This window comes from Colobus angolensis, unplaced genomic scaffold (genome assembly GCF_000951035.1).
Source record: "Colobus angolensis palliatus isolate OR3802 unplaced genomic scaffold, Cang.pa_1.0 Scaffold325, whole genome shotgun sequence".
Taxonomy (NCBI): Eukaryota; Metazoa; Chordata; class Mammalia; order Primates; family Cercopithecidae; genus Colobus; species Colobus angolensis.
Window position 1 is genome coordinate 886,680 of NW_012116544.1, and position 27,746 is coordinate 914,425.

A 27,746-nucleotide genomic window follows, 5' to 3' on the forward strand; every position below is an offset into this window, starting at 1 on the left:
TTGTACCTATCGGGATGAACAGAGAAAAGTGTTTTTACTCTATCTACTCTAACTTCTCATTTACTTTTGTTCCTTTCTCAGGACTCGGTATAATGTTTTAATTCCAGAATTTTATTGTTATTGACTTTATTCATGTATATTGTTTTCTTTTTCCAGGTAGTGAAGAGCAGATTAATTTTCAATTTAAAAGAAGTCCCGGCCGGGCGCAGTGGTTCACGCCTGTAATCCCAGCACTTTGGGAGGCCGAGGCGGGCGGATCACGAGATCAGGAGATGAGACCATCCTGGCTAACACGGTGAAACCCCGTCTCTACTAAAAATACAAAAAATTAGCCGGGCGTGGTGGCGGGCGCCCGTACTCCCAGCTACTCGGGAGGCTGAGGCAGGAGAGTGGCGCGAACCTGGGAGGTGGAGCTTGCAGTGAGCCGAGACTGCGCCACTGCCCTCCAGCCTGGGTGGTAGAGCGAGACTCTCTCAAAAAAAAAAAAAAGTTCCCAAAAGCAAGCGGATGTAGGTGACATCCACCACACCATTGGGCTTCAAGTGCATTTGTTAGAGTCATAAGTAGGTCTTTGTATTTGGGGATGCTTTTTAGTTTATAAAGCAAGATCTTACAAGAGGAGATCACATAGGTAGAAGCAGTCACCTGTCAATATTCTTTGCACTAGAAAGTAGTGTAAAGACAGCATCGGCCAGGCGCGGTGGCTCACGCCTGTAATCCCAGTACTTTGGGAGGCCAAGACGGGCAGATAACAAGGTCAGGAGGTCGACACCGTCCTGGCTAACACGGTGAAACCCCGTCTGTACTAAAAATACAAAAAAAAAAAAAAAATGAGCTGGACATGGTGGCAGGCGCCTGTAGTCCCAGCTACTCAGGAGGCTTAGGCAGGAGAATGGCGTGAACCCAGGAGGCGGAGCTTGCAGTGAGCCGAGATAGCACCACTGCACTCCAACCTGGGCAACAGAGTGAGATTCCGTCTCCAAAAAAAAAAAAAGGCAGCATCGCTGTAGGTCTGGTTAGAATGAGTTGTTTACCTGATACTGAGAAGTTTTCAGTTGACTTCGTTTTCTCAAGATGTGTTTCACAAAGGGTCCTGATAAGCTTCAGGTTGTAACTGCCTATCTCACAGGAGTGTGACTCAGTGAAAACATGGAAAGACTGGTGGGTATAAAGAACCACACATGTGACAGATTGGTGCTCTTGTAATTGTCTTCCTGCAAATACCTACTTTGCACTTAGAGCAGCATATTTTTACTTTTTATAATTCTTAGAATCCTAGAATTTTAAAACTGAAAGAGATCTTAAAGGTAAATGAACTCTGCCATTTTTCCCATCCATGCAACTCAGCTTCTTTGAAGGATACTCCACTGCCCCACAGCACAGGGCTTTTCAAATAGCTATCAGTGTTTGCCAACCTCTTCTATTCTGCCTTGGCCTTTCCTGTTAGATCTTATCTCTCAGTCTTCCTTCTGCTCTTTGAGTCCAGTCTTTTATGAGAGAATAGGAAAAAACACTTCCTTTAGGTTGTGATCATTCTTATCTACCATATCCTTTAGTTTTTCTTCATTTGGTATGGTTAAGATCTTTGACCATTTTATCTGCCTTCTTCAAACTGCAGAATTTGGTTTTCTTAAAATGGCGCTGTGGCATCCAGAATAATACACAACGCTTGTGTAGAATGAATAGGAACTTTGGTCCATGAAACCCTGCACTGTACTGTTGTTATTTGTACTTTTATTTCTCATGTACATAAGAAATCCTTCTGAGAGGTTTTGAGGCTCTTGTAGGTATATGTAAATCATTGTATTTGCTCTCATTTTGGTACAAAGCAGTTACTGAATTTACAGATGGCTCATGGCACTGGGATTTTTTCCTGCTCCTTAGTGAGTTAATTCTTAAGCCAAGTCAGCCCCATGTTGTTGCTTTATTCAGTATGACTTTAAAAGATCTAAGTGCAAGTGTCTATTTGTCATTAGGATGTTTTGTTGTTAGCTGTGTGACATTGTAGAGTTTTGATTCTCTGATGCATTACGCTGGCTTTCATCCTTCCCTTCACTGTTTCCTCTGCCCACTCACTCCCCCAGTCACCTGGCTGCCCCGTTCCTGTTTTACTCGCTCTCATTTGTTATAACCATCTGTGTTATTGAAAATATTGGCAAGGCAGGTCAGATACAGAGCACTGCTAGAGCCTTTCTGATTGACATCGGCCCATTCATGTTATGTTTTGAATGTGTATATAGAACATGGTATGAATCATTTTTACTCTTATATCAAAAACTGAAAAAACATTTTCTGTAGTTTGACATCTTACTAGTAATTATAACATTGTTATAGATGATCTGATAATTTTGGTACATAATAAAATTTTGAAACATTTTAGTGCTTAGTTTCATTTTACTTTTTTAAAATTATTTCCAGGAAATCCCCTTACCCAGGATATATTGAACCTTTATCAGGAACCAGATGGAACAAGACGGCTGCTGAACTATTTGCTTGATAATTTGTCAGGTACTGCAAAAAGAAGTAAGTGATTATTTGTTTATACCTTTTTATTAGGAAGATGTGTAAGAATATTGCTTAATTCTGTATTTTCTATTCAACTAGTTACAACAGAACAACCACCTCCAAGGTCTTGGATTATGTTACAAGAACCAGATAGAACAAGGCCAACTGGTTGGTAGTCTTTTATTTTTTAACTGTTATTTTTGCTCAGTCTCTATTATAAGCCTAACAGTATTGTCGGCATGCTTAGATTACAGGTAGCATGAAGATAGAATGTTTAAGGTTGATTTGGTTTGGGAGGTAATGAAAAAGAATTCTTGCTCACATGACCTCTATGTATATTACATCGTGCTATATAGAAAGTGTACTTATAAAGCAGTGCTTTTCAAATGGGCCGTTTATCCCCCAGAGGGCATTTGGCAATGTCTGGAGACAACTTTGATGGTCATAACTGGGGAGAAGTGCTGCTGGCATCTAGTGGATGGAGGCTGGGGATGCTGCTCAGCATTCTGTGGTACATGGCACAGGCCCCCACAGCAGACTTCACCTAAATGTCAGTTGTGCCACTCTTGTTGAGAAACCCTTCTGTAATGTACTGATGAAATTCACTTAAAATGAATACACCCAAATCTTTCTCTGTGAGAAGTTTTCAAATCCTAGCATGTTCCAAATGGATTTGACGCTACCAAGTTACAAGAGAGCTAAACCGTTACTTAATAGGAAAGTGGAACTAATGACTGCTCATCTCCTTTTAACCTAAATTCTATGAAAATAGTTTGGGAGCTTTCATGGCGCGTGTAACAAAATTTGGTCTATGATACTGTTTTCATTTTGCATGAAATAATAATAGTTGTGCTGTAGAAGAAAATGAGGCATGCCTATTAAGGACTACCTATCCAGTTTCCACATCTTACATGAACAGTTGGTAGCATGGTAGGAGTATAGAAATGAGGACTGTTAGACTCAGAGACCGAAGGGCTCACAAGCTTAGACTTTTTACTTCCAAACCTCTGTGCCTGCCTCTGTAGCAGGTAGTACGTTGTATTCTAACTTGTTCACTTATCTATCCTGCTTGTGTTACCCGTCTTTTATTTATCCCCCATGTGTGGCATATGGCAGCTTTTCAGTGACTATAGATTGAATGAATACAGTCAAACTTAACATTTAAGTGAAAACCATTACTGAAATTAATTATATATTTTTTTTCTGCCACGTGTGTGAATAAGTAAAGTTATCTTTCCTACAGCCTTGTTTTCTGTCATGTGCTATAATGTTCTTTGTGATAAATATGCGACCCGGCAGTTATACGGCTACTGTCCATCATGGGCACTAAACTGGGACTACAGGAAAAAGGCCATTATTCAAGAAATCTTGAGCTGCAATGCTGATATCATAAGTCTTCAGGTAAGTCAGACAGAAGAGAGTCGACCTAGCATTGATAAAGCAAGGAGCAAACTAGGAATACATTACACTGACACATTTGAAGTTTCAGCTTCGGTAGTTCTTAAAGTACTGCTTTTTGCTGTTATTAGTGAATCCTGGGAGTACTGCCTGCTTTGCTTTGCAATGCTGTGTTGCAAAATAAGCAAATGAGTTAAGCTGGGTTTTTTGCATTTGCCATGACCACTAAATACTCACCTTCCTCCTTCCTCCAGTGTCCCTGCACTATTTTTGAATTGAGTGGCAAAGTTACTGAAGTTCTGGCATGGTCAAGCTATAACTTTGCATTGCTGACCATGTTACTAGAACAATTAAGGCACCGTGTAAAAAGGACTGACCTGGTACACGATCATTTTGGGTTCTCAGTCCAGCTCTCATAGTCACTTGCATGATCTTGGACATGTTACTTTCTCCCCAAGGCTCTGAAGTTATGATTTGTAAAGTTCTTCGACCTCTGATTCTTGTTCCACATCAGTTCTAAGACATAAGGAAATATACATACATAGAAGTATGTGTCTTTCATTCATTGTTCCTAAACAACAATGAATTGTCCTTGGCACCTGGTACCTGTAAAATGACAAGTAGGTGTTCTAGTTGGTTTCAGATAAAGAACATTGAAAAGATGTTTCCTTTTTTTTTTTTTTTTTTTTTCCTTTTTTTGGGTGGGGAGACAGGTTCTTGCTCTGTCCCCCAGGCTGGAGTGGAGTGGCATGATCTCAGCTCACTGCAACCTCCGCCTCCTGGGTTCAGGTAATTCTCAGCCTCCCTAGTAGCTGGGATTACAGGCATGCACCACCACGCCTGGCTAATTTTTGTATTTTTAGCAGAGATGGAGTTTCGCCATGTTGGCCAGGCTTGTTCTGGAACTCCTGGCCTCAAGTGATCCGCCCGCCTCAGCCTCCCAAAGTGCTGGGATTACAGACATGAGCCACCAAGCCTGGTGTGAAAAGATGTTACATTCTTTAATCTGCAGACGAGTCCTTGGAAATTATTTCAAGCTCTCAAACTGTACATGAAAGTTAATATGCAGACTAATTTTTTTCTTATGAAATGACTGTGCTGTTTACAATTTTTCAGGAGGTTGAAACAGAACAGTATTACAGTTTTTTTCTGGTAGAACTGAAAGAACGTGGCTATAATGGATTCTTCAGTCCTAAGTCTAGAGCTAGGACAATGTCAGAACAAGAAAGGAAACATGTTGATGGCTGTGCAATATTCTTCAAGACAGAAAAGTAAGTCATCTTATTTTTGAAAAATAACATTTTCTCAGTATTTGCAGGGTGGGGGCCAAGGGTGTGGAAATGAATTCGCAAATGAGAGAACGAGGCACTATATTATTACTCAAGAAAATGATGCTGTTTGACCTAGGGGATTGTTTGTTTTTAATTATCAGAAATAACCTTGTTTTGGAGACATGCTTAAAGTACTGCTGTTTCTTCAGGTGTTTACTAGGGTTTAACTCCAATTGTTAATTGAAATACCATGTACTTAAAATTCCCTCTAGGACGGTACAGGGATTCTTAAACCCATACTTCAGAAAAGAATTGTTTAAAAATTACAAGGTAGAATATTCCAACATAAAACCTAAACAGAAGATTACTACATTTTCTTCAATTATAAAAGTATTTCAAGTTGTTATTTGTATCAATAACAGACTGAGAGCAACTTTAAATGAATGTGCGAACCTTGGTGCTAACCGTGGAGGATTTTCCATAATGTGATTTAAGTGCCATCGTATCTGTGAAGGAAGTTTGGGAAAACTACATTTCCCACAAAGCTAACCTCTTGGTATTCCCAACTCTGTGTGTGTTGTGTGTTGTTTTTGTTTTAGATTTACTTTGGTTCAGAAACACACTGTTGAATTTAATCAGCTAGCCATGGCAAATTCTGAGGGGTCTGAAGCTATGCTGAACAGAGTCATGACAAAAGATAACATTGGGGTTGCAGTACTGCTAGAACTTCGGAAGGAATCGATTGAAATGCCGTGTGAGTGCCCTTCACTTCCTGTAAAATTGACTAGCTCTGACTAGAAATCTTCAAAAGAGTAGAAAACAGAAATTTCATTGTGTATTCATGGTCTTGTCTAACACCTGAAGAAACTCAGTGAGAAGTTGTCTTTCCTGAAATGTATCTCTTTTTCTCTACCACAAAACAACATGAGAAAGCATTGCCTGTTAAAGTATTAGAAGCCTTGAAAAGCATTAAGAAACATTTTTTTTTTTTGCACTTAAGAATTTTTCATATAAAAAAGAAATGTTGAAGTAAATATTAATTAAAATAACTGCTCAGGGGTAAGAACTCCATACATGTTTATAATTTTTTGGAAGCAAGGATATCCTGTAAGCTGACTTCTTTTCCTGATCTATTTAAAATAATCATTTTATTAGCTGACTGTGGTGGTAGGCGCCTGTAATCCCAGCTACTCGGGAGACTGAGGGAGAGAATTGCTTGAACCTGGGAGGCAGAGGTTGCAGTGAGCTGAGATTGCCCCACTGCATCCAGCCTGGGTGACAGAGTGAGACTGCTTCTCAAAAAAATAAAGAAAGAAAAATATAGGCCGGGCGCAGTGGCTCACGCCTGTAATCCCAGCACTTTGGGAGTCCAAGGTGGGCGGATCACGAGGTCAGGAGATGAAGACCATCCTGGCTTACACAGTGAAACCCCATCTCTACTAAAAATACAAAAAAATTAGCTGGGCGTAGCGGCGGGCGCCTGTAGTCCCAGCTACTTGGGAGGCTGAGGCAGGAGAATGGCATGAACCCGGGAGGCGGAGCTTGCAGTGAGCCGAGATCACGCCACTGCACTCCAGCCTGGGGGCAGAGCAAGACTCCGTCTCAAAAAAAAAAAAAAAAAGAAAGAAAGAAAGAAAAATATAAAATAAAATAATTATTTTAAAGGTCTTGAGTTTGGGATAAATGGACCACTTCAAATTGAAAGTATATTTCAAGTGACTGTTATGCTGGGAGCTGAAACTTGTGTCCCTTGAGGAACAGTTGGAACTAGAGATATTTAATGTGAAGTATAGAAAAAAATGGAAATAGGACTTACATCTAAGAAAGCAGGTTTAGATGTAATTTTGTGAGGCTTGATTTAGGACATCCAAACTAAGACCAAAAGTTTCAAGGAGACAGAATTTTAAAAATCAAGCTGTCCCAAATAGGGCTGTTTTTGCACAAGTAGTGAATGCCCTGTGCTGGAAGCACCAACCCAGGTTTAGATGTGTATTTCTCAGATTTGTTGTAGGGCACATTCAGGCATCTGGTGGAAATTTTAGGTGTCTTTTCTATTCTGGGACTCAGAGATTATTTGCTTTCAGACGCTGTAAGAATATATGGGCTGATGGGCGGGTTTTGTCTCTTTCTTTGTTTCATTTTTATCTAATGTAGCTGGAAAGCCACATCTTGGAACAGAAAAACAGCTCATTCTCGTGGCCAATGCGCACATGCATTGGGACCCTGAGTACTCCGATGTGAAGTTGGTGCAGACTATGATGTTCCTCTCAGAAGTGAAGAACATTATTGATAAAGCCTCTCGCAACCTCAAATCCAGTGTTTTGGGAGAATTTGGAACTATTCCACTTGTGTTATGTGCAGATCTTAATTCTTTGCCAGACTCTGGTAAGAAAATAATGTGATTTTATGTAGAATATTTTTTGACGTAAAATGATTTAGTAATGTTTTGTTTCTGATCATTCCAAATTAAGTCCAAATAAAAATTCAGTTTGTAATGGCAGCTGTGAGCAGGTTTTAAACATCACGTTGGGGTGGAGGGGCCATTTTGAAGATGAAAGGGTATTACGGAAACTTGAGGAGAAGGATGTTTATCATCTTGAATAAACACATAACCAATAACGTGAAATAACTCTTTAAAGAACATATGTAGTTCCGTTTTATTACCCCCAAGTCAGAGATAATTATGGTTATTGAGACAACCCCTTTAGGATTCCAACATCTGGTAATATAATCATAGTTTAAATTTGAGTTAAAATTATGGAATCTCAATTTTGCACATATTTGTAACTTGATTAGAAAAATACACCTCAAGTAGAAATTGAGCTCCTTTATTTACACACATATCAGTCAAGCGATTTTAACAAAGATCTTGATTATTAAAATGTAGAATACAGAAAGCCTGATCTGGAATGCTCTTTCCATAGATAGTATGCAATAAACAATAGCCCTTGTAATAACAAACCATTTCTTCCTTTTTGTGTTTCCACTCATTTATACACACAGGAATACTTCTCCTTGGACTTGAATGTATACATGAACACACACACATGCGCCTTGGGAAGCACATTATTGACATCACAATAGATAGGGCCGTTAGGAAGAAAGAAAACCCCAGCACGTTGGGGAGCTGAGGCGGGCGGATCACTTGAGGCCAGCAGTTCAAGACCAGCCTGGCCAACATGATGAAACCCTGTCTCTACTGAAAATACAAAAATTAGCCAGGTGTGGTGGTGCAGGCCTGTAATCCCAGCTACCCGAAGGTTGAGGCACAAGAATGAATGGAACCCCGGAGGCAGAAGTTGCAGTGAGCCAAGATTGTCCCACTGCACTCCAGCCTGGGTGACAGTGAGGCTATCTCCAAAAAAACAAAAGAAAGAAAGAAACTGAGTTAAAATTCTATTTCAGGCCGGGCGCAGTGGCTCACGCCTGTAATCCCAGCACTTTGGGAGGCCAAGACAGGTGGATAACGAGATCAGAAGATCAAGACCATCCTGGCTAACACCGTGAAACCCCGTCTCTACTAAAAGTACCAAAATTTAGGTGGGCGTGGTGGCAGGCGCCTGTAGTCCCAGCTACTCGGGAGGCTGAGGCAGGAAAATGGCATGAACCCGGGAGGCGGAGCTTGCAGTGAGCCGAGATCATGCCACTGCACTCCAGCCTGAGAGAGAGAGCGAGACTCCGTTTCAAAAAAAAAAAATTTCGATTTCAGGGAAAATCAAAGCTATCTAAAATCTGTAATTATTTCATCTCATCAGGTTGGGGATTACTGCTGCTGAAGCAGTTGAGTAGTAGTCTCTGACAATTTCTCTACATGCTTTCTACTTTCTGTGTAGCTACAAAGTATCTGAGGGGCAAAGAGAAAATCTAGTCACACATTAATATCCAAGACCCATTTCAGCATTGAGAAATACAATATTATAATAACAGGCAGGTCAGAAAATGTCCAGCCTTGCTAATTTGTGAATAAAATGCAAATGGAAGTTTATTTTCAGAGCCCATCTATGCTTAGTCAATTGGGAAAGTACTTGACTAGGGATGTGGACACTTGCTCTGTAACTAGCTGGTGGTATTCTGTTCCATAGCTGGCAGTATCATAAAATGGCACATTCAGTCCTAATCCTGGGATTTTATACCAAGTAAATAATTGAGCATAAGCAGGAAGTCTGCATACTAAGATGTTGATTGTGGTGTTATCTTTAATTCTTTGTAAAAAGTGGAAACTACCTGCATTTTACAAAATAAGTAACCATAAATATTATCCACCAGCCCAGTTACATTGTGCATTAAAGAATGATAATTGGGAAGACACATGTTCATAAAGCAAAGTATAAACTATTCAGTATTCTGTGATTACAGCTGTGTAAAAATAGATTTGGACAAGTCCTGACAAATGTAAAAGGAAACATTTTGGAACGTGGGATTATGTGTAGTTAAAAACTTTTTACTATTGCATGATCTTTTAAAATTACTTTTTGTTTATATTGTATTTGACAATAAAAAAATTTGTCTTCATTGTAGGTGTTGTAGAATATTTGAGCACGGGTGGAGTAGAAACAAATCACAAAGACTTTAAGGAGTTGAGGTATAATGAAAGTCTTACCAACTTCAGCTGTCACGGGAAGAATGGAACCACCAATGGAAGGATCACTCATGGTTTCAAGTTAAAGAGTGCCTATGAGAGTGGCCTGATGCCTTACACAAATTACACATTTGATTTCAAGGTGTGTCTTGAGACTGATAAGTTTTTCAAACCTCTATTTTACTGGCAAGTCTTCTGGTGCATCATTATGTCTTTAAAAATGTGGATATGTGTTCAGACTGGAATGAAGCAATCTTGAATTGATAGACAGCAATATTCTTTGTTTTTTGTTTGAGACAAGGTCTCACTCTGTTACCCAGGCTGGAGTACAGTGGCACAATGATGGCTCACTGCAGCTTCAACCATGTGTGCTCAAATGATCCTCTCACCTCGACCTCACTAGTAGCTGGGACTACAGGCGTCTACTACCATGCCTGGCTAATTCTTGTATTTTTTGCAGAGATGGGGGTCTCACCATGCCCAGGCTGGTCTTGAACTCCTTCCTGAAATGATTCTTGCACGTCAGCCTCCCAGCGTGCTGGGATTACAGGCTTGAACCACTGTGCTCAGCCAGTAATATTCTTTTATTGCCTTGTTTAGAAGTCCATGTCATTGCTGTTATATCCTTACTTTGTAGATATTTATTCTAATATTTTTCAGGATAAGAAGTCAGATGAAATAATCTGTAAAATTCCTAAGTTGACTTTTTCACCTTTTAGGGACAATTATGTTTTTTTTTTTTTTTTGAGACGGAGTCTCACTCTGTTGCCTAGGCTGGAGTGCCGTGGCGGGATCTCAGCTCACTGCAAGCTCTGCCTCCCGGGTTCACGCCATTCTCCTGCCTCAGCCTCCCAAGTAGCTGGGACTACAGGCGCCCACCACCTTGCCCGGCTAGTTTTTTTGTATTTTTTAGTAGAGACGGGATTTCACCGTGTTAGCCAGGATGGTCTCGATCTCCTGACCTCGTGATCCGCCCGTCTTGGCCTCCCAAAGTGCTGGGATTACAGGCGTGAGCCACACGCCTGGCCACAATTATGTTTCTTATATTCTGCTTACTAATAGCTAGATATACAGCACCATAGTAACTAATTTGGGTGACATTTGGGGTAAGACGTTCCATCTCTTAACATTTTAATTGAAACTAAACTCTTTTGCATGCCAAAATGTGGTTTATATTAGCCATTTTTAAGTGTTTCTAAGATACATCTTTTTTTTACCCCCCCAGAGAGTCTTATTCTGTTGCCCAGGCTGGAGTGCAGTGGCACGATCTCAGCTCAGTGCAACCTCCACCCAGGTTCAAGTGATTATTATACCTCAGCCTCCCAAGTAGCTGAGATTACAGGCACCTGCCACCACACCTGGCTAATTTTTGTATTTTTAGTAGAGACGGAATTTCACCATGTTGGCCAGGCTGGTCTCGAACTCCTGGCCTCATGTGATCCACCCATCTTAGCCTCCCGAAGTGCTGGGATTACAGGCGCCCCTGGTCAAACTATCATCATTTTTAACGTTAGCGATTGTTTAGGGCTGTCGCTTTCTTGTGTTCAGCTGTCCTTTTTCTAAAAAGAGATGTCTCACTCTGTTGCCTAGGCTGAAGTACAGTAATGTGATGATAACACACCAGCCTCGAACTCCTGGGCTCAGGCAACCCTCCTGCCTCAGCTTCCCCACTAACTAGGACTACAGGTTTGCGCCACCATACCCAAATCATTTTTTTGGGGTAATTTTTTGTAAAGACAGAGTCTTGCTATATTGCCCAGCCTGGTCTTGAACCCCTGGCCTCAAGCAATCCTCCTGCCTTAGCCTCCCAAAGTGCTGGGGTTATAGACAGGAGCTACCGCATCTGACTCAGCTGCCTTTTAAACTACTTGTTGCATTTCTGCGTTCTTAACTCCCAGCTTTCTGTTTCTGCTGCTGGAAAAGTAATCATTTAGATTCGATTGTCAGAGTGTAAATAAGAGTTTAGACAGTATCTCAGGAGCTCTTGCACCTTAGAGCATAGAAAGTAAACCCCTGTTGATCCTCAAGTGCCCCTTCCTTTCAGATTCTTCAGGAGACATTGAAGAGAAGGCATGGGTAGCAACCAAAGGGTGGGAAAGCTTAGGGTTTTCTTTCTGTTGCTGATACAGAGGCAGGAAAAAGATACTTGATTGTCCTTCAGTACATTTGGCCAAGAGCATGTCGAGGAGAGGAGCAGAACCATCAGATGGGAACAGTTTATTAGATGCCATGGCGGGGTGCTGCTGAGAGAAAAGGGGGTCAGGTAGAGACAGTCCTGCCCTCGTGGAGCTGAGATGTGATGAGAGATAAGTCTCAACCACACAAATGAATAGATAATTATACCTTGAGATGGCCATTAGCAAGGGAAGTGAATCAGTGATGGGAGGTAGGGTAGCTAAGTAGGTAGGAGCAGGATTCAGGAAGGTCTTTGGAAAGCAGTTGAACCTGACATTGAAAGATTAGGAAGGAATTGACCTCATAACAAGTAGAAGAAAGTGTTCCAGGCAGAATGGCGGCGGGGGAGAGAGAGAGAGTGTGTGTGTGTCTGTCCTTGGGCAGGAAAATGCTGGGTGGAGTGTGGGGGTGTGTGTGTGTCCTGGGGCAGGAAAGAACTTGGTACCTACAGGTTCCCCTCCCATCCTCACCCCTTTCTAACTCCAAAGGCTAGTGTGGCAGCAGGGAAAATGGCACAAATTAGTCTAGGAAAGAGAAGCAGAGGCTGCATCCTGAAGGGTCTTTTAGGTCTTATTAAAGATCCAGATAAGAAGAATGCTTCGTTCTGCTAGATTTGACATTTTGCAAGGGGACCATTTGGTGTATGTAGTACAGACCTCATCCTACAAGCTAGTATGTTTCACTTGTTTTGTTCTGTTCACCAAACATGACAGTAAAGACATGTCTTGAAAGCATTCAGGATTTTAGTGTTTTCTTATGTGGTGCTTATCTTTTTTTCTGTTGTTTTTCAGGGTATAATCGACTACATTTTCTATTCTAAACCTCAGCTGAATACCTTAGGCATCCTGGGCCCTCTGGACCACCACTGGCTGGTTGAGAATAACATCAGTGGCTGCCCGCACCCCCTCATTCCCTCTGACCACTTCTCACTTTTTGCACAACTGGAGCTCTTACTGCCTTTCCTGCCCCAAGTCAACGGCATCCACCTTCCTGGCAGGAGGTAGTCAAGCACCTTCAGAGGACAGCCTTGATTCACTTGTAAACTTGTGAAAATCTGAACATAGGGGAGTGAGGTATGGCCACTGAGGATTTTTGTTTGCTTAAGAATGATTTGGATTTTCAATCTGATTATTTGATAAGGATATAGTATGAAAGCCAGGTGCTAGCAACAGACAAATTCTGAGCCCAATATGCTTTATACTGCTAGACAGGGATTGGTGTGTTTGCACCTATCTTTAATTTGTTATAAGAAATTTTCCTATTCTATCCAATATAATATTTTCATGCCTTGAAATAGGAAAATGTTTGAACAGCATATTCTCTTTGCACAGAAATCTGTAGCACTACTTTTTTGAGGCCAGTAGTAACATCCAGAGACCATTATTCCATACTTTACTCCCTCCTTTTTCAGACTTGTTTGTAAAATATAGAATCTGAATTTAGCCTTTATGATTGTATATGATCCACAGAAGACCTGATTTATGAAATTTTGTACTAAAAAAAATCATTTGGAAATGATTGTATTGTAAACTAAGGCTAAATTTTTTTTAAAGAAAAAGAACCTGTTTCATGTGTTATAAAGGCCAGCTTGTAAAAGAAGCTGCAACAGACTTTCTCTGCTTGTGATTTGCACTCTTAGGGTTTTGTTAGCCCTTTTGTACTACTTTATTTTTAAATTGAGAACATGGTTCTTTACATACAAATCTGCTTAAACCTGAGGATGTTTTCAGACCAGAGGCAACTTATTCATGAATTTTTATGAAAACTATCTACCAGGACAGATAAGCCGAACAGTGATGATCTGTAGACATTTATGGACTGAATGTAATGGTTGATATATGTACATTCTGATATTTTTAAATCTAACTTTTTTAAGTTAAAAAACTACAGCTGCTTAGGTACAGCTTCTTAACTCTTTTTTGAGACACTTCCTGTCCAACCTCCACTGTGCCTGCCTAAATTTGTTCTCACCAAGCACTGCCTGTGCATGCAGAGAAAATCTGTGCATCCTCTTTTATATTTTTAAAATACTGTTTAACATTTGTGAGAATTTTATGAAAATGCTTTTGTATGAGCTGTGGCTTTTTCCCATTGTGAAGCATTGAATATCACATTTTGGAACATGTTATAGGGTGAATCCCTGGATCTTTGCTCACCAGATCCAAGCACTGCTTCTCGGTGTCATTGCAGTATGCTGCTTGTCACCCGGAATACTACTATCATGTGAATTCTTTTTGTTGTCCATGTATTCCTTAGTCTTTTTGTTATTTTTTTAATCCTTTTTTAAGAAGAAGTAATTTTCCATTTATGAAGCAGTATGAATTAGATGTATTTTCAAAACAAGTCCCTAAGACAATTCTTCAGATCATTTTTTAAATGACTAAGTCATTTTAGTGTGTCAACCAAGATAAAAGTTACATCACACCCTCTATTTTGCCTGTAGTGCCATTAGTAGAATAGAGATGAAAACCAGCTTTAACTTTGCAAAGTGAACGTGTACATGGTCTGTTCTCATTTATTAATTCTTCTCTCAAAAGTCAAATGAATTCAGAGGGAGTTTGGTCAAACTGCTTTTGTTTCAACTGCAGGCAGGGGAGCAAAAGGATGCCATGTGAGCATTAGGAAAAAAAATATTGACTGTTACTAACAATTTTTATATAGAGAATGAGTCGTTTGGGAAATGTTTTTTTTTTTTTTTTTCTTTTAAAAAATTTTCTAAAAGGTTTTGATGTTGAATCTTTGTCTTGGACCTGTTTCTTTCCTTTGAGGGTTTTTTGTTTTTTTGTTTTTTCTAGGATTTCATTGTGATGTTTTGGTTTTGTTTTTTGCTTTTTGTTTAAGTTGTGCTGACACCAAACACATCCAGTTTATAATCAGAACATTGGAAAGCTCGTATTGATGTAGAACCAGTGCATAACTTTGTATGGGGTTTTGTTATTGGTTTTTTTGTAGAGTGTGAATAAAAGGTATGTTTACTCATTTTTCCTGAACACTGTGTTGGTAATATGCATCATGACAATTTCCAGTGAAGGTGAGCTGGAGCTGGTTGGACTAATGAGGCTGAGGAAGCAGCTTTTCCTACGATCTGCATTATGCAATCACAGGTCCAGAGAGCATTATGGAAGCAGGAGAGAAGGAGCACTTACTCATTTTGTGTTTGTTAATGGAGGATGTCATCTTTTCATAGATGCTGGAGCTAGAGTGCACTTGTTAGATGCTAAAGGTTTGAGCTTTACACAAAGTGTATTCATCTGTATTTGTTATTGTCTACAATATATTTGAATTTGGGCAGCATATTAAGATATAATGGCCTGTTATGTCTTGAAAATACTTGTTTTGCCTCTTCCAGGCATACTGCATTCTGTGGATCAGTTTGAACAGCTTCTCCACCTTATTTGGACAGTGATAAATTGAACCAAGAGTGTAGATTTTCAACTGTAACCTTCAAAAGAGGAAGGAATATTTGGGGTCTGTAGGGAATAAACAGTCACACCAAAATAGACAATGATGCTTTTGTTAAGAAAGGTTTCATGTTTTAGGTATTTTGTGTGTCCTAAATAATTTTCAATAATCTATACTCCCTCAAATGCAATAAAAACTAGTATGTTTTCATGGTGTAGATTTTTTTCAAAAATTCTGTAACAAATATATTTAATGTGTTGCCATAATGTAATTTCAATGTTTTTGCTGGATAAATCCATTTTAGAAATGTTTTACAAAAAATTTAGGGCATGTTTTCTGTTTTAAAGATCAGAAGTTTGAAGGCACTCAAGTCCTTGTTGCAAATCTCTTGAAGTACAGCTTCACCATATTAATGGTAATTATTTATACTTTGAGAATTTAAATTAATTTATGGCATAATTTAAGCTAAAGTTGTAGAAATGAATTGTTGAGTGCAACTTTAATAGTCCCAAAGATAGGCAGAGAACATCTCCAAAAATGTGGGTTTTTTGTGTGTGTGTGTGTGTTTTTAATATGATTTAGTGACAACCAGGAAAACTTACTTGGGGTTATTAGCACTTTCAAACTTAGGGACATTATTAAATTGGATGGAATGCACTTCTAAATGTTTAAATTAAAATTTCAAAGCTCTTTTGAGATTCAGGTTCTCAATAATAACATTCAAGTTTTAGAGTTTCACTTTGTACTATTTAAATTTATGGAAACTAGTTTCCATACTGACTTCCAAGGTTTTGGGGTCATATATAAGGAATGAAACCAAGCTAGGCAAAACAATTACAGCATTTTTTTTTAATAAAGCTATCAGAATATCCAGTACAAATGTTGCAGATAATTCCAAGAACTCCTTTAGCAGATGTTCTTCACCATTCATAAACAGTATTTTAAGATGTTCACTTTGCTCTTCTTTTTGGTTACATAAATTTTAGTAACTGGTATGTTGAAGTAGTGTCTAAAATAAAGTATCTAGTCTTTATTCACAGTACATTATCTTGTGTAATGCACTGGACTAACTCTTGTTTACCATTCATGTAACAAAACCCAGCACATTATCTGCACTATAAGCTCAAAGAATGTCCCATTCGCCCAGGCAGCTCTTTGATGAGGGTGGTGGGAAACTGAATATACCATATGGACTGGTGGTGACAAGGGCTTGTACTGTTCTTTTCAGTGGAACCTTCTTGGTCAAATTGTAACTAGCTAGTATTATATTTATATACAGGGTCTTTTTTCTTTACCGATGTATTTTCCTACTCATAGCCAACCAATAAATTCAATATCTGTTTCAAATATTTTAGAAGTGTAATTTGTATAGCTGTAGTACTGAGGTTTGAGGAAAAATAGATGTTAATCAGCAGACCACGTATTTAAAATTCTGAATCATCTGGGACAGGGTTGTAACTCACCCTTCCAAAGGGAAGAATGCAGGGGGACAGGGCCATGATATGGGGAAATGGTGTAAACTAATGTATTTCTTTATTGGCTGTTATTCTGTATAACACTTATATCTTTGCCAAAGTTCAATTTTATATTTAGGCAACTGATGGTCCTTTTGCATTTAGGATTTTCGTTGTTGTTACCTTATACCTCATGATATAAGAAATGGGCTCGTGTCTTCCGTCTTTTGGAAGGAGGTTGACATATTTTAAATAAATGCTTTTAAATACAGTAGCAAACTTTGTGTCGGGGTTATAATAATTCATTAAATGTTTTACTTGTTGCCTCTATTTTGTTGTATATGTAAACTTTAAAAACGTGTGACTTCGTAAGTCTTCAGATGTCAGCTTACAATTGAGAAAACATGAGTTCCTTTGCTTTTAGAAACTACTTCTATAGCAAATGTAAATTTTTATGTACATTTGGGAAAAATTCAAAATCTGGACAGTTTAGATAAAATGAATATTTGCTTTGATCTCCAATTTTTAAAGTAGGCATGTTCTACTTAATCCTTAATACAGTGATGCACATTAGGGGGATATATTCTGAGAAATGCATCCTTAGGCGATTTTGCCATTGTGTGAACATCAGATTGTATTTACACAAACCTAAATGGTGTAGCCTGTTACATATCTCAGCTTTGTGGCTTAGCCTGTTGCTCCTAGGCTGGAAACCTGTACAGCATGGTACTGTAGTGAACATTGTAAGCAGTTGTAAGACAATGGTAAAGACAGAATAGGCCGGGAAACATGGAAAAGACAAAGTAGGCTGGGCGCGGCGGCTCATGCCTGTAATCCCAGCACTTTGGGAGGCCAAGACCATCCTGGCTAACATAGTGAAACCCCGTCTCTACTGAAAAATAAATAAAAATTAAAAAACAGGCGTGATAGCGGGCGCCTGTAGTCCCAGCTACTCAGAAGACTGACGCAGGAGAATGGCGTGAACCCGGGAGGCAGAACTTGCAGTGAGCCGAGATCACACCACTGCACTCCAGCCTGGGCGACAGAGTCAAAAAAAATGGTATGTCTGAGGCTGGGTGCAGTGGATCATGCCTGTAATCTCATTTTGGGAGGCCGAGGTGGGCGGATCACTTGAGGCCAGGAGTTCAAGACCAGACTGGGCAACATGGTGAAACCCCATCTCTATAAAACAGAAAAATTAGCTGGGCATGGTGGCACATGCCTGTGGTCACAGCTACTTAAGAGGCTGAGGTGGGAGAATTGCTTGAGCCCAGGAGGTGGAGGTTTCAGTGAGGAGATTGTGGCACTGTACTCCAGCCTCAGTGACAAAGTGAGACTCTGAAAAAAAAAAAATCAGAATAGGCAGCTCTGTTATATCTTATGGACCATCCTCATATATGTGGTCAGTCTTTGACGAAAATGTCATTATGCACGGTGCATGACTATGCAATTTTACCACTATAGTGAGTTTTTCTTCCTCCATATAATTGTCAAAAAATAAGTATAAAAAAGTTAATAGGTTGGGTGCAGTAGCTCATGCCTATAATCCCAGCACTTTCAGAGGCCGAGGTGGGCAGATCACTTGAGCACAGAGGTTCAAGACCAGCCTGGGCAATATGGTAAAAGCCCACCTCTACAAAAAATAAAAATTAGCTGGGCATGGTGGTGCATACCTATTGTTCCAGCCACTCGGGAAGCTGAGACAGGAGAACTGCTTGAGCCCGGGAGGCTAAGGTTTGCAGTGAACCCGGATGGCACCACTGCACCCCAACCTGGGTGACAGAGCAAGACCCTGTCTTAAAAAAAAAAAAAAAATTGGCCGGGCGCGGTGGCTCAAGCCTGTAATCCCAGCACTTTGGGAGGCCGAGACGGGCGGATCACGAGGTCAGGAGATCGAGACCATCCTGGCTAACACGGTGAAACCCTGTCTCTACTAAAAATACAAAAAAAACTAGCTGGGCGAGGTGGCGGGTGCCTGTAGTCCCAGCTACTCCAGAGGCTGAGGCAGGTTTAGAATGGCGTAAACCCAGGAGGCGGAGCTTGCAGTGAGCTGAGATCCGGCCACTGCACTCCAGTCCAGGCGACAGAGTGAGACTCCGCCTCAAAAAAAAAAAAAAAATTAATGAAGTATGTGCCATGTTACTTGATAAATTCCAGTTAATGTTCTTTAAAGGAACAAGTATCTAAAGAAACATGAACTGAAATATATTTAGAATAAAGTTTTTAGGTTTTAGATAACCATGTTATATACTGAGAGTTTTACGCCCTTTTTAGACTATTATTAAAGATAATTTTAACATAATGAGTGGTTATGTATTAGAAGAAACTTGTAGAAGATAGTTTTCTACTAGAATTTTATGAGAATTTGAGAAATGTTTTTGTAAGTAGATTTCCCCTGAATAGTATTTTAAGTAGATTGTTACATAAATGAGTCTAACCAGCTAGTCTAGCTAGGGGTTGGGAGGACGGCTGGATTGCAAAGTAGCATGAAAACCAGTTTCTGCAGTTTCAGCACATTTAACATTTTTAATCAAATGAACGAGGAGATGTCAGTTTCCTCATTTTCTTTGAATCACAAACTTTTAGATCACTCTAATCTCCCCAAAAGCTGTTAAAGGAGTTTGGGTCTGTTACAGGAAACTTGGCTTGCTCTGTCAAGCCCAACCTGAGGCCAGTCTTAAGAGCTTTAATTGCTGGATACCTTCCAGCTTACCAGCAAAGTGACTCAAAGCTTCTGGGCTTACAGAGTTACCCAGTAAGTTGCCTAAGCTTACTTAAAATTGAGAGATTTGCAATTGTCAGACTCTGTGCTTAGTTTGGAAATAAAGATTTACAGGCATCATCCTTCCAGTTGTTCGTTGATCTAAATCTAGTGCACTGGGTGCTGAAGATGCGATAGGTGTGGAGGAAGAAACAGGCTACTGGGAAGGTAGCCGTAGCGGCGCTGTGCAGGGTGCGTTAAAAGGGGAGACGTATACTTGGTGTCAGACTAGTTAGCTGGTTTCTGGTGTGGTCCAGTTGACAGCTAAGCTGAGGCGGGCTTGCAGAGCAGTAAGCCTAGAAAGGAAAGGAAATTTTGAAATACTTAGGAAAGGGAAGTAATAATCTCAATTCCTGCCTCACGTGTGGATGAAGAGACGGATAAATGAGTTTTGTCCAGGCATTGTTTTCTTTACGTAAACCCTGACTCAAAATCTGTGTCTGCCACCAAGGCCCCCATTTTTCCTTTACCCATCTGACAAAAGTATTTAGTTGAAGACTCTTGTTTCTGAAGCTGAATTGTACTTCATTCCCCATTACCATTTATTCAGATTTTAGTCTGCAAGAGAAATCCATGGTGCCCCTACTAAACAGCTTAGTAATTCCAGAAAATGATAAAAGGTAGCATTTGATGCTAAATTAATTCTCTTAGCCTGTTTCCCTTTGACTTTTTGTATTACTGAAAATAGTTTAAATGTAAAAAGACTGTCTTTCCGAGGTTGCTGGTAAGACCCAGCATTGGAAGATGTGTAGGCAGAGCAGCACACAACCGGTGAAGGGAGGGATCCAAGAATCCTCAGCTCTGCGAAACTCCTCTCATGTGCGGTATTCAGCGTGGTGGCCTCTAGCCATGTGTGGCGTCTGAGCATTTGAAATATGGCTGTTGTGACTGGTACTGAAAAATATTCTTTTTTGTTAAGCAAAACGATTTTTATAGGATCACATGTTTATAGGATCACATTTATCTTTTAATTGTTGCATTGTTTAGATAGAGAACCATTGCATTGCTTGTTTGTATGACACCTAAACACATTGCCAGATGGTATCAAAAAATTGACTTCATTCTAACAGTATTTTACTACTAACCAAAGTAACATTATAGTGTATTTATCTAAATGTTATATGCAGACAGTTACTGTGGCCTATGTAAATCCTAATTAGTAGTTAAAGTGAGATGTATGTTCATATTTTTCTAGTTTAAAAAATATACATGAGGCCAGGTGTGGTGGCTCACGCCTGTAATCCCAGCACTTTGGGAGGCCGAGGCTGGCAGATCATGAGGCCAGGAGATCGAGACCATCCTGCCCAACGTGGTGAAACCCCATCTCTACTAAAAATACAAAAAGTAACCAGGCATGGTGGTGTGTGCCTGTAGTCCCACCTACTCGGGAGGCTGAGGCAGAAGAATCACATGAACCTAAGAGGCAGAGGTTGCTGTGAGCCGATACCGCTCCAGTGCCCAGACTGGCAACAGAGGGAGACTCCATCTCAAATATATATACACACACACACACACACACACATAGAGATATATACATGTACACATATATACACACAAATATATATACATACAAATTATTAAATTTAAAATCAGTGGCGACTCACGCCTGTAATCCCAGCACTTTGGGAGGCTGAGGTGAGTGGATCTCCTGAGGTCAGCAGTTCAAGACCAGCCTGGCCAACCTAGTGAAACCCTGTCTCTACTAAAAATACAAAATTAACCGGGCGTGCTGGCAGGCGCCTGTAATAACTGCTTGGGAGACAGAGGCAGGAGAATTGCTTGAATCCGGGAGGCAGAGGTTGCGGTGAGCCGGGATCGTGCCACTGCACTCCAGCCTGGGCGACAAGAGCGAGACTTTATCTCAAAAAATATAATGATAATAAATAAGACAGTTTAAAGATCATGTCTTTGCTAATTATTTGCTGAATTGTGAAGGAGTTTTAGTGATTCATTGTTCTGTTGATTCCAATTTAAGATTCTTTTGCAATAAAAGGAATGCTATCATGTATGCAATAATCTAAAGCAAAATACGTCAGTCTATGGTGCACATTTTCTCACCAATATCACACTGAATATGAATGAACTAAAGGTGAAGCTCCAAAGAAAGGAAAAGCTTATTTGTGATGTTCACAGACAGGTACAAGAATTTATGTTGAAATTGAAACTTTATAATGCAAAGAATTATATTAAGAATATGAATTTGACGCATTTTCTGACATTTAAAATTTTAATTGTAGTTTAACATTTTATAAGTTGCAAAGATTACAAGTAAAATTTGAAGAACACTGTTGATACACTGATAAACTTAGAGTAGCTGCCAAGCATGGTGGTTCACATCTGTAATCCCAGCACTCAGGCCAAAGCAGAAGGACTGCTCGAGGTTGGGAGTTTAAGACCAGCCTGAGCAATACAGGGAGACCCTGTCTCGAAAAAATAAAATTTAGAGTTTTTTAAATCATGCATTACTGCTTTGAATTTGATGTTCATATTCTAGAGTCAATGCAAGAATTCGTGAGTACTTAGAAACAAATACTTTTGCTACAAAGTTCAATAGATTCCCATAAAATGGAAATAGCAGGTTTGTTGATGTGGGTCCAAAAAAATTTTTAAATGATTTTGGGGATTTGATCCAGTTATAAAACAAGTATATTTGGTACAACTTTGGTATGTGAATCAATTTTTAAGATTCAGCTATATGATATTTATAGGAAATGCACTTTAGATATAAAGGTGACACATAGGCTGAGAGTACAAGGATGGAAGAAGATGTCATGCAAACAGGAACTATAAAAATTGGAGCTATACTAATGTCAGGCAAAATAGACTAGGAAACAAAATGTTCCTAGAGATAAAGAAGGAGATCTTCTAATGATAAGCAACAACAAATAACAAAGCCCCAACCTACAGGAAGCAAAAGCTGACAGAATGGAAGGGAGAAATTGACAATTCAGCAATAATAAATGGAAATTTCAGTACCTTTCTCTCAATAGAACAGCTAAGCATTAATCGATGTGAACAGGAAACACCAACTGAACCTGATAGACAAGTAAAACAATACCAGAATATACATTTCTCCCGGGTGTACATGGAATATTCTCTAGGACAGATCATATGCGATGCTATAAAACAAGCCATAATAAGCTTAAAAGGATTGAAATCATACCAAATATATTATCCAATCAATGAAGTGAAACCAGGGAAGTTTGAAAATACTTTGAAATAAATGAAAAGACGATATACGAAAACATGGGATGCAGTGAAAGCAATACTTAAATTTATAAACACATTTTAAAAGATTTTGGGGCCATGCACAGTGGCTCCTAGCACTTTGGGAGGCCGAGGCAGGCGGATCACGAGGTCAGGAGATCGAGACCATCCTGGCTAACACGGTGAAACCCTATCTCTACTAAAAATACAAAAAAAAAAAAAAAATTAACCAGGTGTGGTGACAGGCGCCTGTAGTCCCAGCTACCCAGGAGGCTGAGGCAGGAGAATGGCGTGAACCCAGGAGGCCGAGCTTGCAGTGAGCTGAGATCACACCACTGCACTCCATCCTGGGTGACAGAGCAAGACTCCATCTCAAAAATCGAAAAACGATCTTAAATCTTCTTTTCAACTTAAGACACTGGAAAATGGTAAACCAAACCCAAAGCAAGCAGAAAGAAGGAAGTAATTAGAACTAGAGCAGAAAATCATGAAATAGAGAATAGAAAAACAGTATAGGGCCAGGCGTGGTGGCTCACGCCTATAATCCCAACACTTTGGGAGGCCCAGGTGGGCAGACCACGAGGTCGGGAAGCTGGAGACCAGACTGGCCAATACGGTGAGACCCCGTCTCTACTAAAAATAGAAAAATTAGCTGGGTGTGGTGGTGCATGCCTGTAGTCCCAGCTACTCAGGAAGCTAAGGCAGGAGAATTGCTTGAACCCGGGAGGCAGAGGTTGCAGTGAGCCGAGATGGCCCACTGCACTCCAGCCTGGTGAGAGAGGGAGACTGTCTCAAACAAAAAAACAAAACAAACAAACAAAAAAAACAATAGAGAATCAAAGACTGATTCTTTGGAAAGATCAGCAAAATTGATGAGCCGTTAAGTAGTCTGAACATAAAAAACTGCTTAAATTACTAAAATCAGGAATGAAAGGGAGACATTACTACCAACCTTTATAGAATAAAAAGAATTACTATGGAATGCTATGGACAATTGTATGCCAATGAATTAGACAATGTAGATGACATGGATAGATTCCTAGAAAGACACTACCAAAACTGACTCAAGAAGAAAAGAAAATCTGAATAGATGTACAGCAATAAAGAGATTGAACTAGTACTGGAGAAAACTACAAAATGAAAAGCATAGGCCCTGATGGCTTCACTGGTGAATGCTATCAAGTATTTAAGTTGATACCAATTACTCACAAACTTCAAAAAGTAGAAGAGGGAACACTTTTTAACTCATTCTATGAGGTCAATATTACCCTGATATCAAAACCAGACAAAGATATCTCAAAGAAAACTACATACTAATCACTTTTAAATATAGATCCAAAAATCCTCAAAAACATACTAGCAAAATAGGATTCAGCAACATATAAAAAAGGATTTTGCACCATGACCAAGTGGGATTTATCCAATTAAGGTGATGCATTGTATCAGTAGAATAAAGGAGAAAAGCATAGGATCATTGACAAAACTTACTCTCCATTCAAAAACAAACAAAAAACTGAGAACTTCCTCAATCTGAACCTACAGTTGATATTATACTTAATGATGAAAGACTAAGACTTTCCCCCAAGAAAGCAAGGAATTCATGTTCTTGGATTGAAGGATAATATTAAGATGGCAATATTCCCTAAATTGATCTACAGATTCAATGCAGTCTCTATCAGAATCCCAGCTGACTTTTTGTTTGTTGCAGAAATTGACAATCTAATCTTTAAAGTCATATGGAAATCCAAGGGACCTCCAAAATAGCCAAACAGTCTTGAAGAGGGTCAAAGTTGGAGGACTAAAACATCCTGATTTTAAAACTAATTACAAAGCTACAATAATCAAGACAGTGTGGTTCTAGCATAAGGATAGCATATTGGTCAATAGAATAGAATTTAAATCCCAAGAAATAAGCCCTTACATTTCTCATCAATTGATCTGTGACAAACTTGCCAAGATATCTCGATAGGGGAAGGTGTAGCATCCTCAATGAATAGTGCTGGGACAGCTGAATTCAGGCATACCTCGGAGATATTGAGGGCTTTGTTTCTGGCCACTGCAGTAAAGCAAGTTGTGAACTTTTTGGTTTCTCAGTGCATGTGAAAGTTATGTTTACACGATAGTGTAGTCTATTAGTATGCAATAGCATTATGTCTTAAGGAACATGCCTTAATTTTAAAATACTTTACTGCCTACAAATCTGAGCCTTCAGTGAGTGAGAATCGTTTTGCTGGTAGAGGATCTTGTCTCAATGTTGATGGCTGCTGACTGATCAGGGTGGTGGTTGCAGAACATTGGGGTGGCTGTGGCAACTTCTTAAAATAAGACAATGAAGTTTGCAGCATTGACTCTTCCTTTCACAAAAGATTTCTCTATGTTGCATGCAATTGTGTTTGATAGAATTTTACTCACAGTAGAACTTCTTTCAAAATTGGAGTTAATCCCCTCAAAACCGGCTGCTGCTTTGTCAACTAAGTTTGTGTACTCTTTTCTAAAACTACCTCCTATGTGGTCATTTCAGTGAGGTTCGCAGCCTCTTCACTGGGAGGAGATTACATCTCAATAAACCACTTTCTTTGCTCATCCATAAGGAGTAACTCCTCACTCCACTACTCACCTGTTCAAGTTTTATCATGGGGTTGCAGCAGTGCAGCCACATCTTCAGTCAGGATTCACTTCTAATTCAAGTTCTCTTGTTATTTCTATCACATCTGCAGTTACTACCTGAAGCTTTGAACCCCTCGGTTATCCATTAGACTGGAATCAACTTCTTCCAAACTCCTGTTAATGCTGGGGTGTTTTTTTGGGGGGGTGGGACAGGGGCTTGCTTTGGCACCCAGAGAAGGAGTCTCACTCACCCAGGCTGGAGTGCAGTGGCACAATCACAGCTCACTTTCTGGGCTCAAGTGACCCACTCACCTAAGCCTCCCAAGTAGCTGGGACTACAGACGCACGCCACCACACCCAGCTAATTTTTAAAATATTCTGTATAAAGTCTTACCTTACTGCCCTTGTTCAAGGGTGATCTTGAACTCCTGGGCTCAAGGGATCCTCCTGCCTCGACCTCCCAAAGTGCTGGGATTAGCCACCATGCCAGCCATAAATTTAAAAAAAAAAAAAAAAAGCCGGGTGCAGTGGCTCACATCTATAGTACCAGCTACTTGGGAGGCTGAGGTGGGAGGATCGCCTGAGCCCAGGAGTTCAAGGCTGCAGTGAGCTGTGATCGCATCATTACACTCCAGCCTGGGTGACAGAGTGAGACTCCACATCTAAAAACATCAGGCATTTACAATTATACGTCCAAGTGTGATTTTGAGCCTTAAGGTTTTACTTACTCTTACATCATCAGCATCTTCTTTTAACTTTGCCAGAAATCTGACTTCAATGACAGTAACCTGATTACACATCTGAGTTGTCACAGAATATGCACAGAACGGCCTCAGTGTAGCAATGCCGCCAATAAGAGAAGTTTAAAATTGTTTTCACAGTTCCTCTTGTCCTTGGGGTGGACCCATCCCAGGGCATAAATTAAATTACTACATTGTTACATTACTTAGAATAGTTCCTTGGTTGTTAGGCCCCCGTTAGAAACCAAGTTAAGTTTATTTGTTTTCCTAACTTCCACTTTTAGAGGCTGCTTTAAAGAATTTGTGTTTGGACTTTTGTGGCAATATGAAATATTTTTCATTGTAACCATTTTAAAACATTTTATCCTTGGGCTGGGCGCCATGGTCATGCCTCACTCAGTCCCAGCACTTTGGCCATAGCACTCTTGCCTTTGAGGGATCGACTTCCGTTGTCTCTCACGTCCCTGCTGAAGCATGTGTACCTTTTCCCCGGGATATACACACCCTGGTGGGGCTGGGAGTTGACAGCGGGGGATGCACCACCTCAAGTCCACCCGAGACATGGCTTCTGGTTCTAAGTCCCTATTAAATGGTTATTTATGAGAAACTGAGCTTGTCAGACTCTTTCTTCAGCCCCTTAGCTCCCTGGGTCTTTGGGGGCAGGTCTGCATATACCTGCTCACTGACGAACAGTATCTTTGGGACCAGCACCTCCAGGATTATGTTGGTCTCTCTTCCAGGAATCTACAGGAGGAAGGAAGCTAGACGTTGCAGCTGGTCTTGGAAATTCAACTGGTATTCGCAGTTTCCCTTTTTTACTAAGCACTTTGCTTTCCCCCTGTTGTTTTCCTGGAAAGATTCCAGGGGTGGAGGGTAGCAGGGCCATCTCAGGATAGTACCACAGCCCACCCACCGTCAGTTCCAACAGGCTCTACATGTTCCCATAATGATTTACCCGGATGTTTTAATCCAGTTAGTTAAGGAATTGTTAGCAGACAACCTGCAAAAAGCCTGGATATATAATACTGGGGGAGGCGGGCCTGGGGTCATGGTGGGGTCAGTGTCCCCATGACCTTGTGATTCTCACTCTTGGTTCACTGTTGTCCAGACCAAAGCCTTCCCCACCCCGTGAAGATCCACAGCCCTGCAGGGCCTTGGGGGCAATGTGTGGATAAGATTTCATGGCATCTGGATCCAGGTGGCTTCTTGCCTGTTGTGGTTTGCTTGTGAACTCATCAAAATGGCCAAACTTTTTATTTTACTGTATTATTTATGTATTTTGAGACGGGGTATCTCTCTGTTGACCAGGCTGGAGTGCAGTGGTGCAATCACGGCTCACTGCAGCCTGACCTTTCTGGTTCAAGTGATCCTCCCGCCTCAGCCTCCCAAGTAGCTGGGATTACAGGCACAGGCCACCATGCCCGGATAACTTTGGTATTTGGGGTTTTTTTGTTTTGTTTTGTTTTAGACAGAGTCTCACTCTGTCACCAGGCTGGAGTGCAGTGACACGATCTTGTTTTGTTTTTTTTTAGACGGAGTTTCACTCTTGTTGCCCAGGCTGGAGTGCAGTGGCTCAATCTCCAGCTCACCGCAACCTCCACCTCCTGGGTTCAAGCAATTCTCCTGCCTCAGTCTCCCGAGCAGCTG

General features: G+C 40.3%; 1 protein-coding gene across 2 annotated transcripts in view; it reads left to right on the top strand.

Annotated features, from left to right (window-relative positions):
- The window catches only part of CNOT6 (CCR4-NOT transcription complex, subunit 6), a 91,405-nt gene extending 74,294 nt beyond the window's left edge, over positions 1-17,111 (top strand). The window contains exons 5-13 of one of the 2 annotated variants that reach the window (XM_011951720.1): positions 2,419-2,508; positions 2,605-2,673; positions 3,749-3,906; positions 5,020-5,174; positions 5,774-5,928; positions 7,329-7,559; positions 9,693-9,895; positions 12,720-12,928; positions 15,278-17,111. In XM_011951720.1, the coding sequence (XP_011807110.1) occupies positions 2,419-2,508; positions 2,605-2,673; positions 3,749-3,906; positions 5,020-5,174; positions 5,774-5,928; positions 7,329-7,559; positions 9,693-9,895; positions 12,720-12,928; positions 15,278-15,305 (1,298 nt within the window). In that variant the 3' untranslated portion in view covers positions 15,306-17,111. Of the gene's footprint in view, positions 1-2,418; positions 2,524-2,604; positions 2,674-3,748; positions 3,907-5,019; positions 5,175-5,773; positions 5,929-7,328; positions 7,560-9,692; positions 9,896-12,719 lie in introns of both variants that reach the window. The other variant, XM_011951721.1, reaches the window with a different exon arrangement.
- Positions 17,112-27,746: the final 10,635 nt, after the last annotated feature.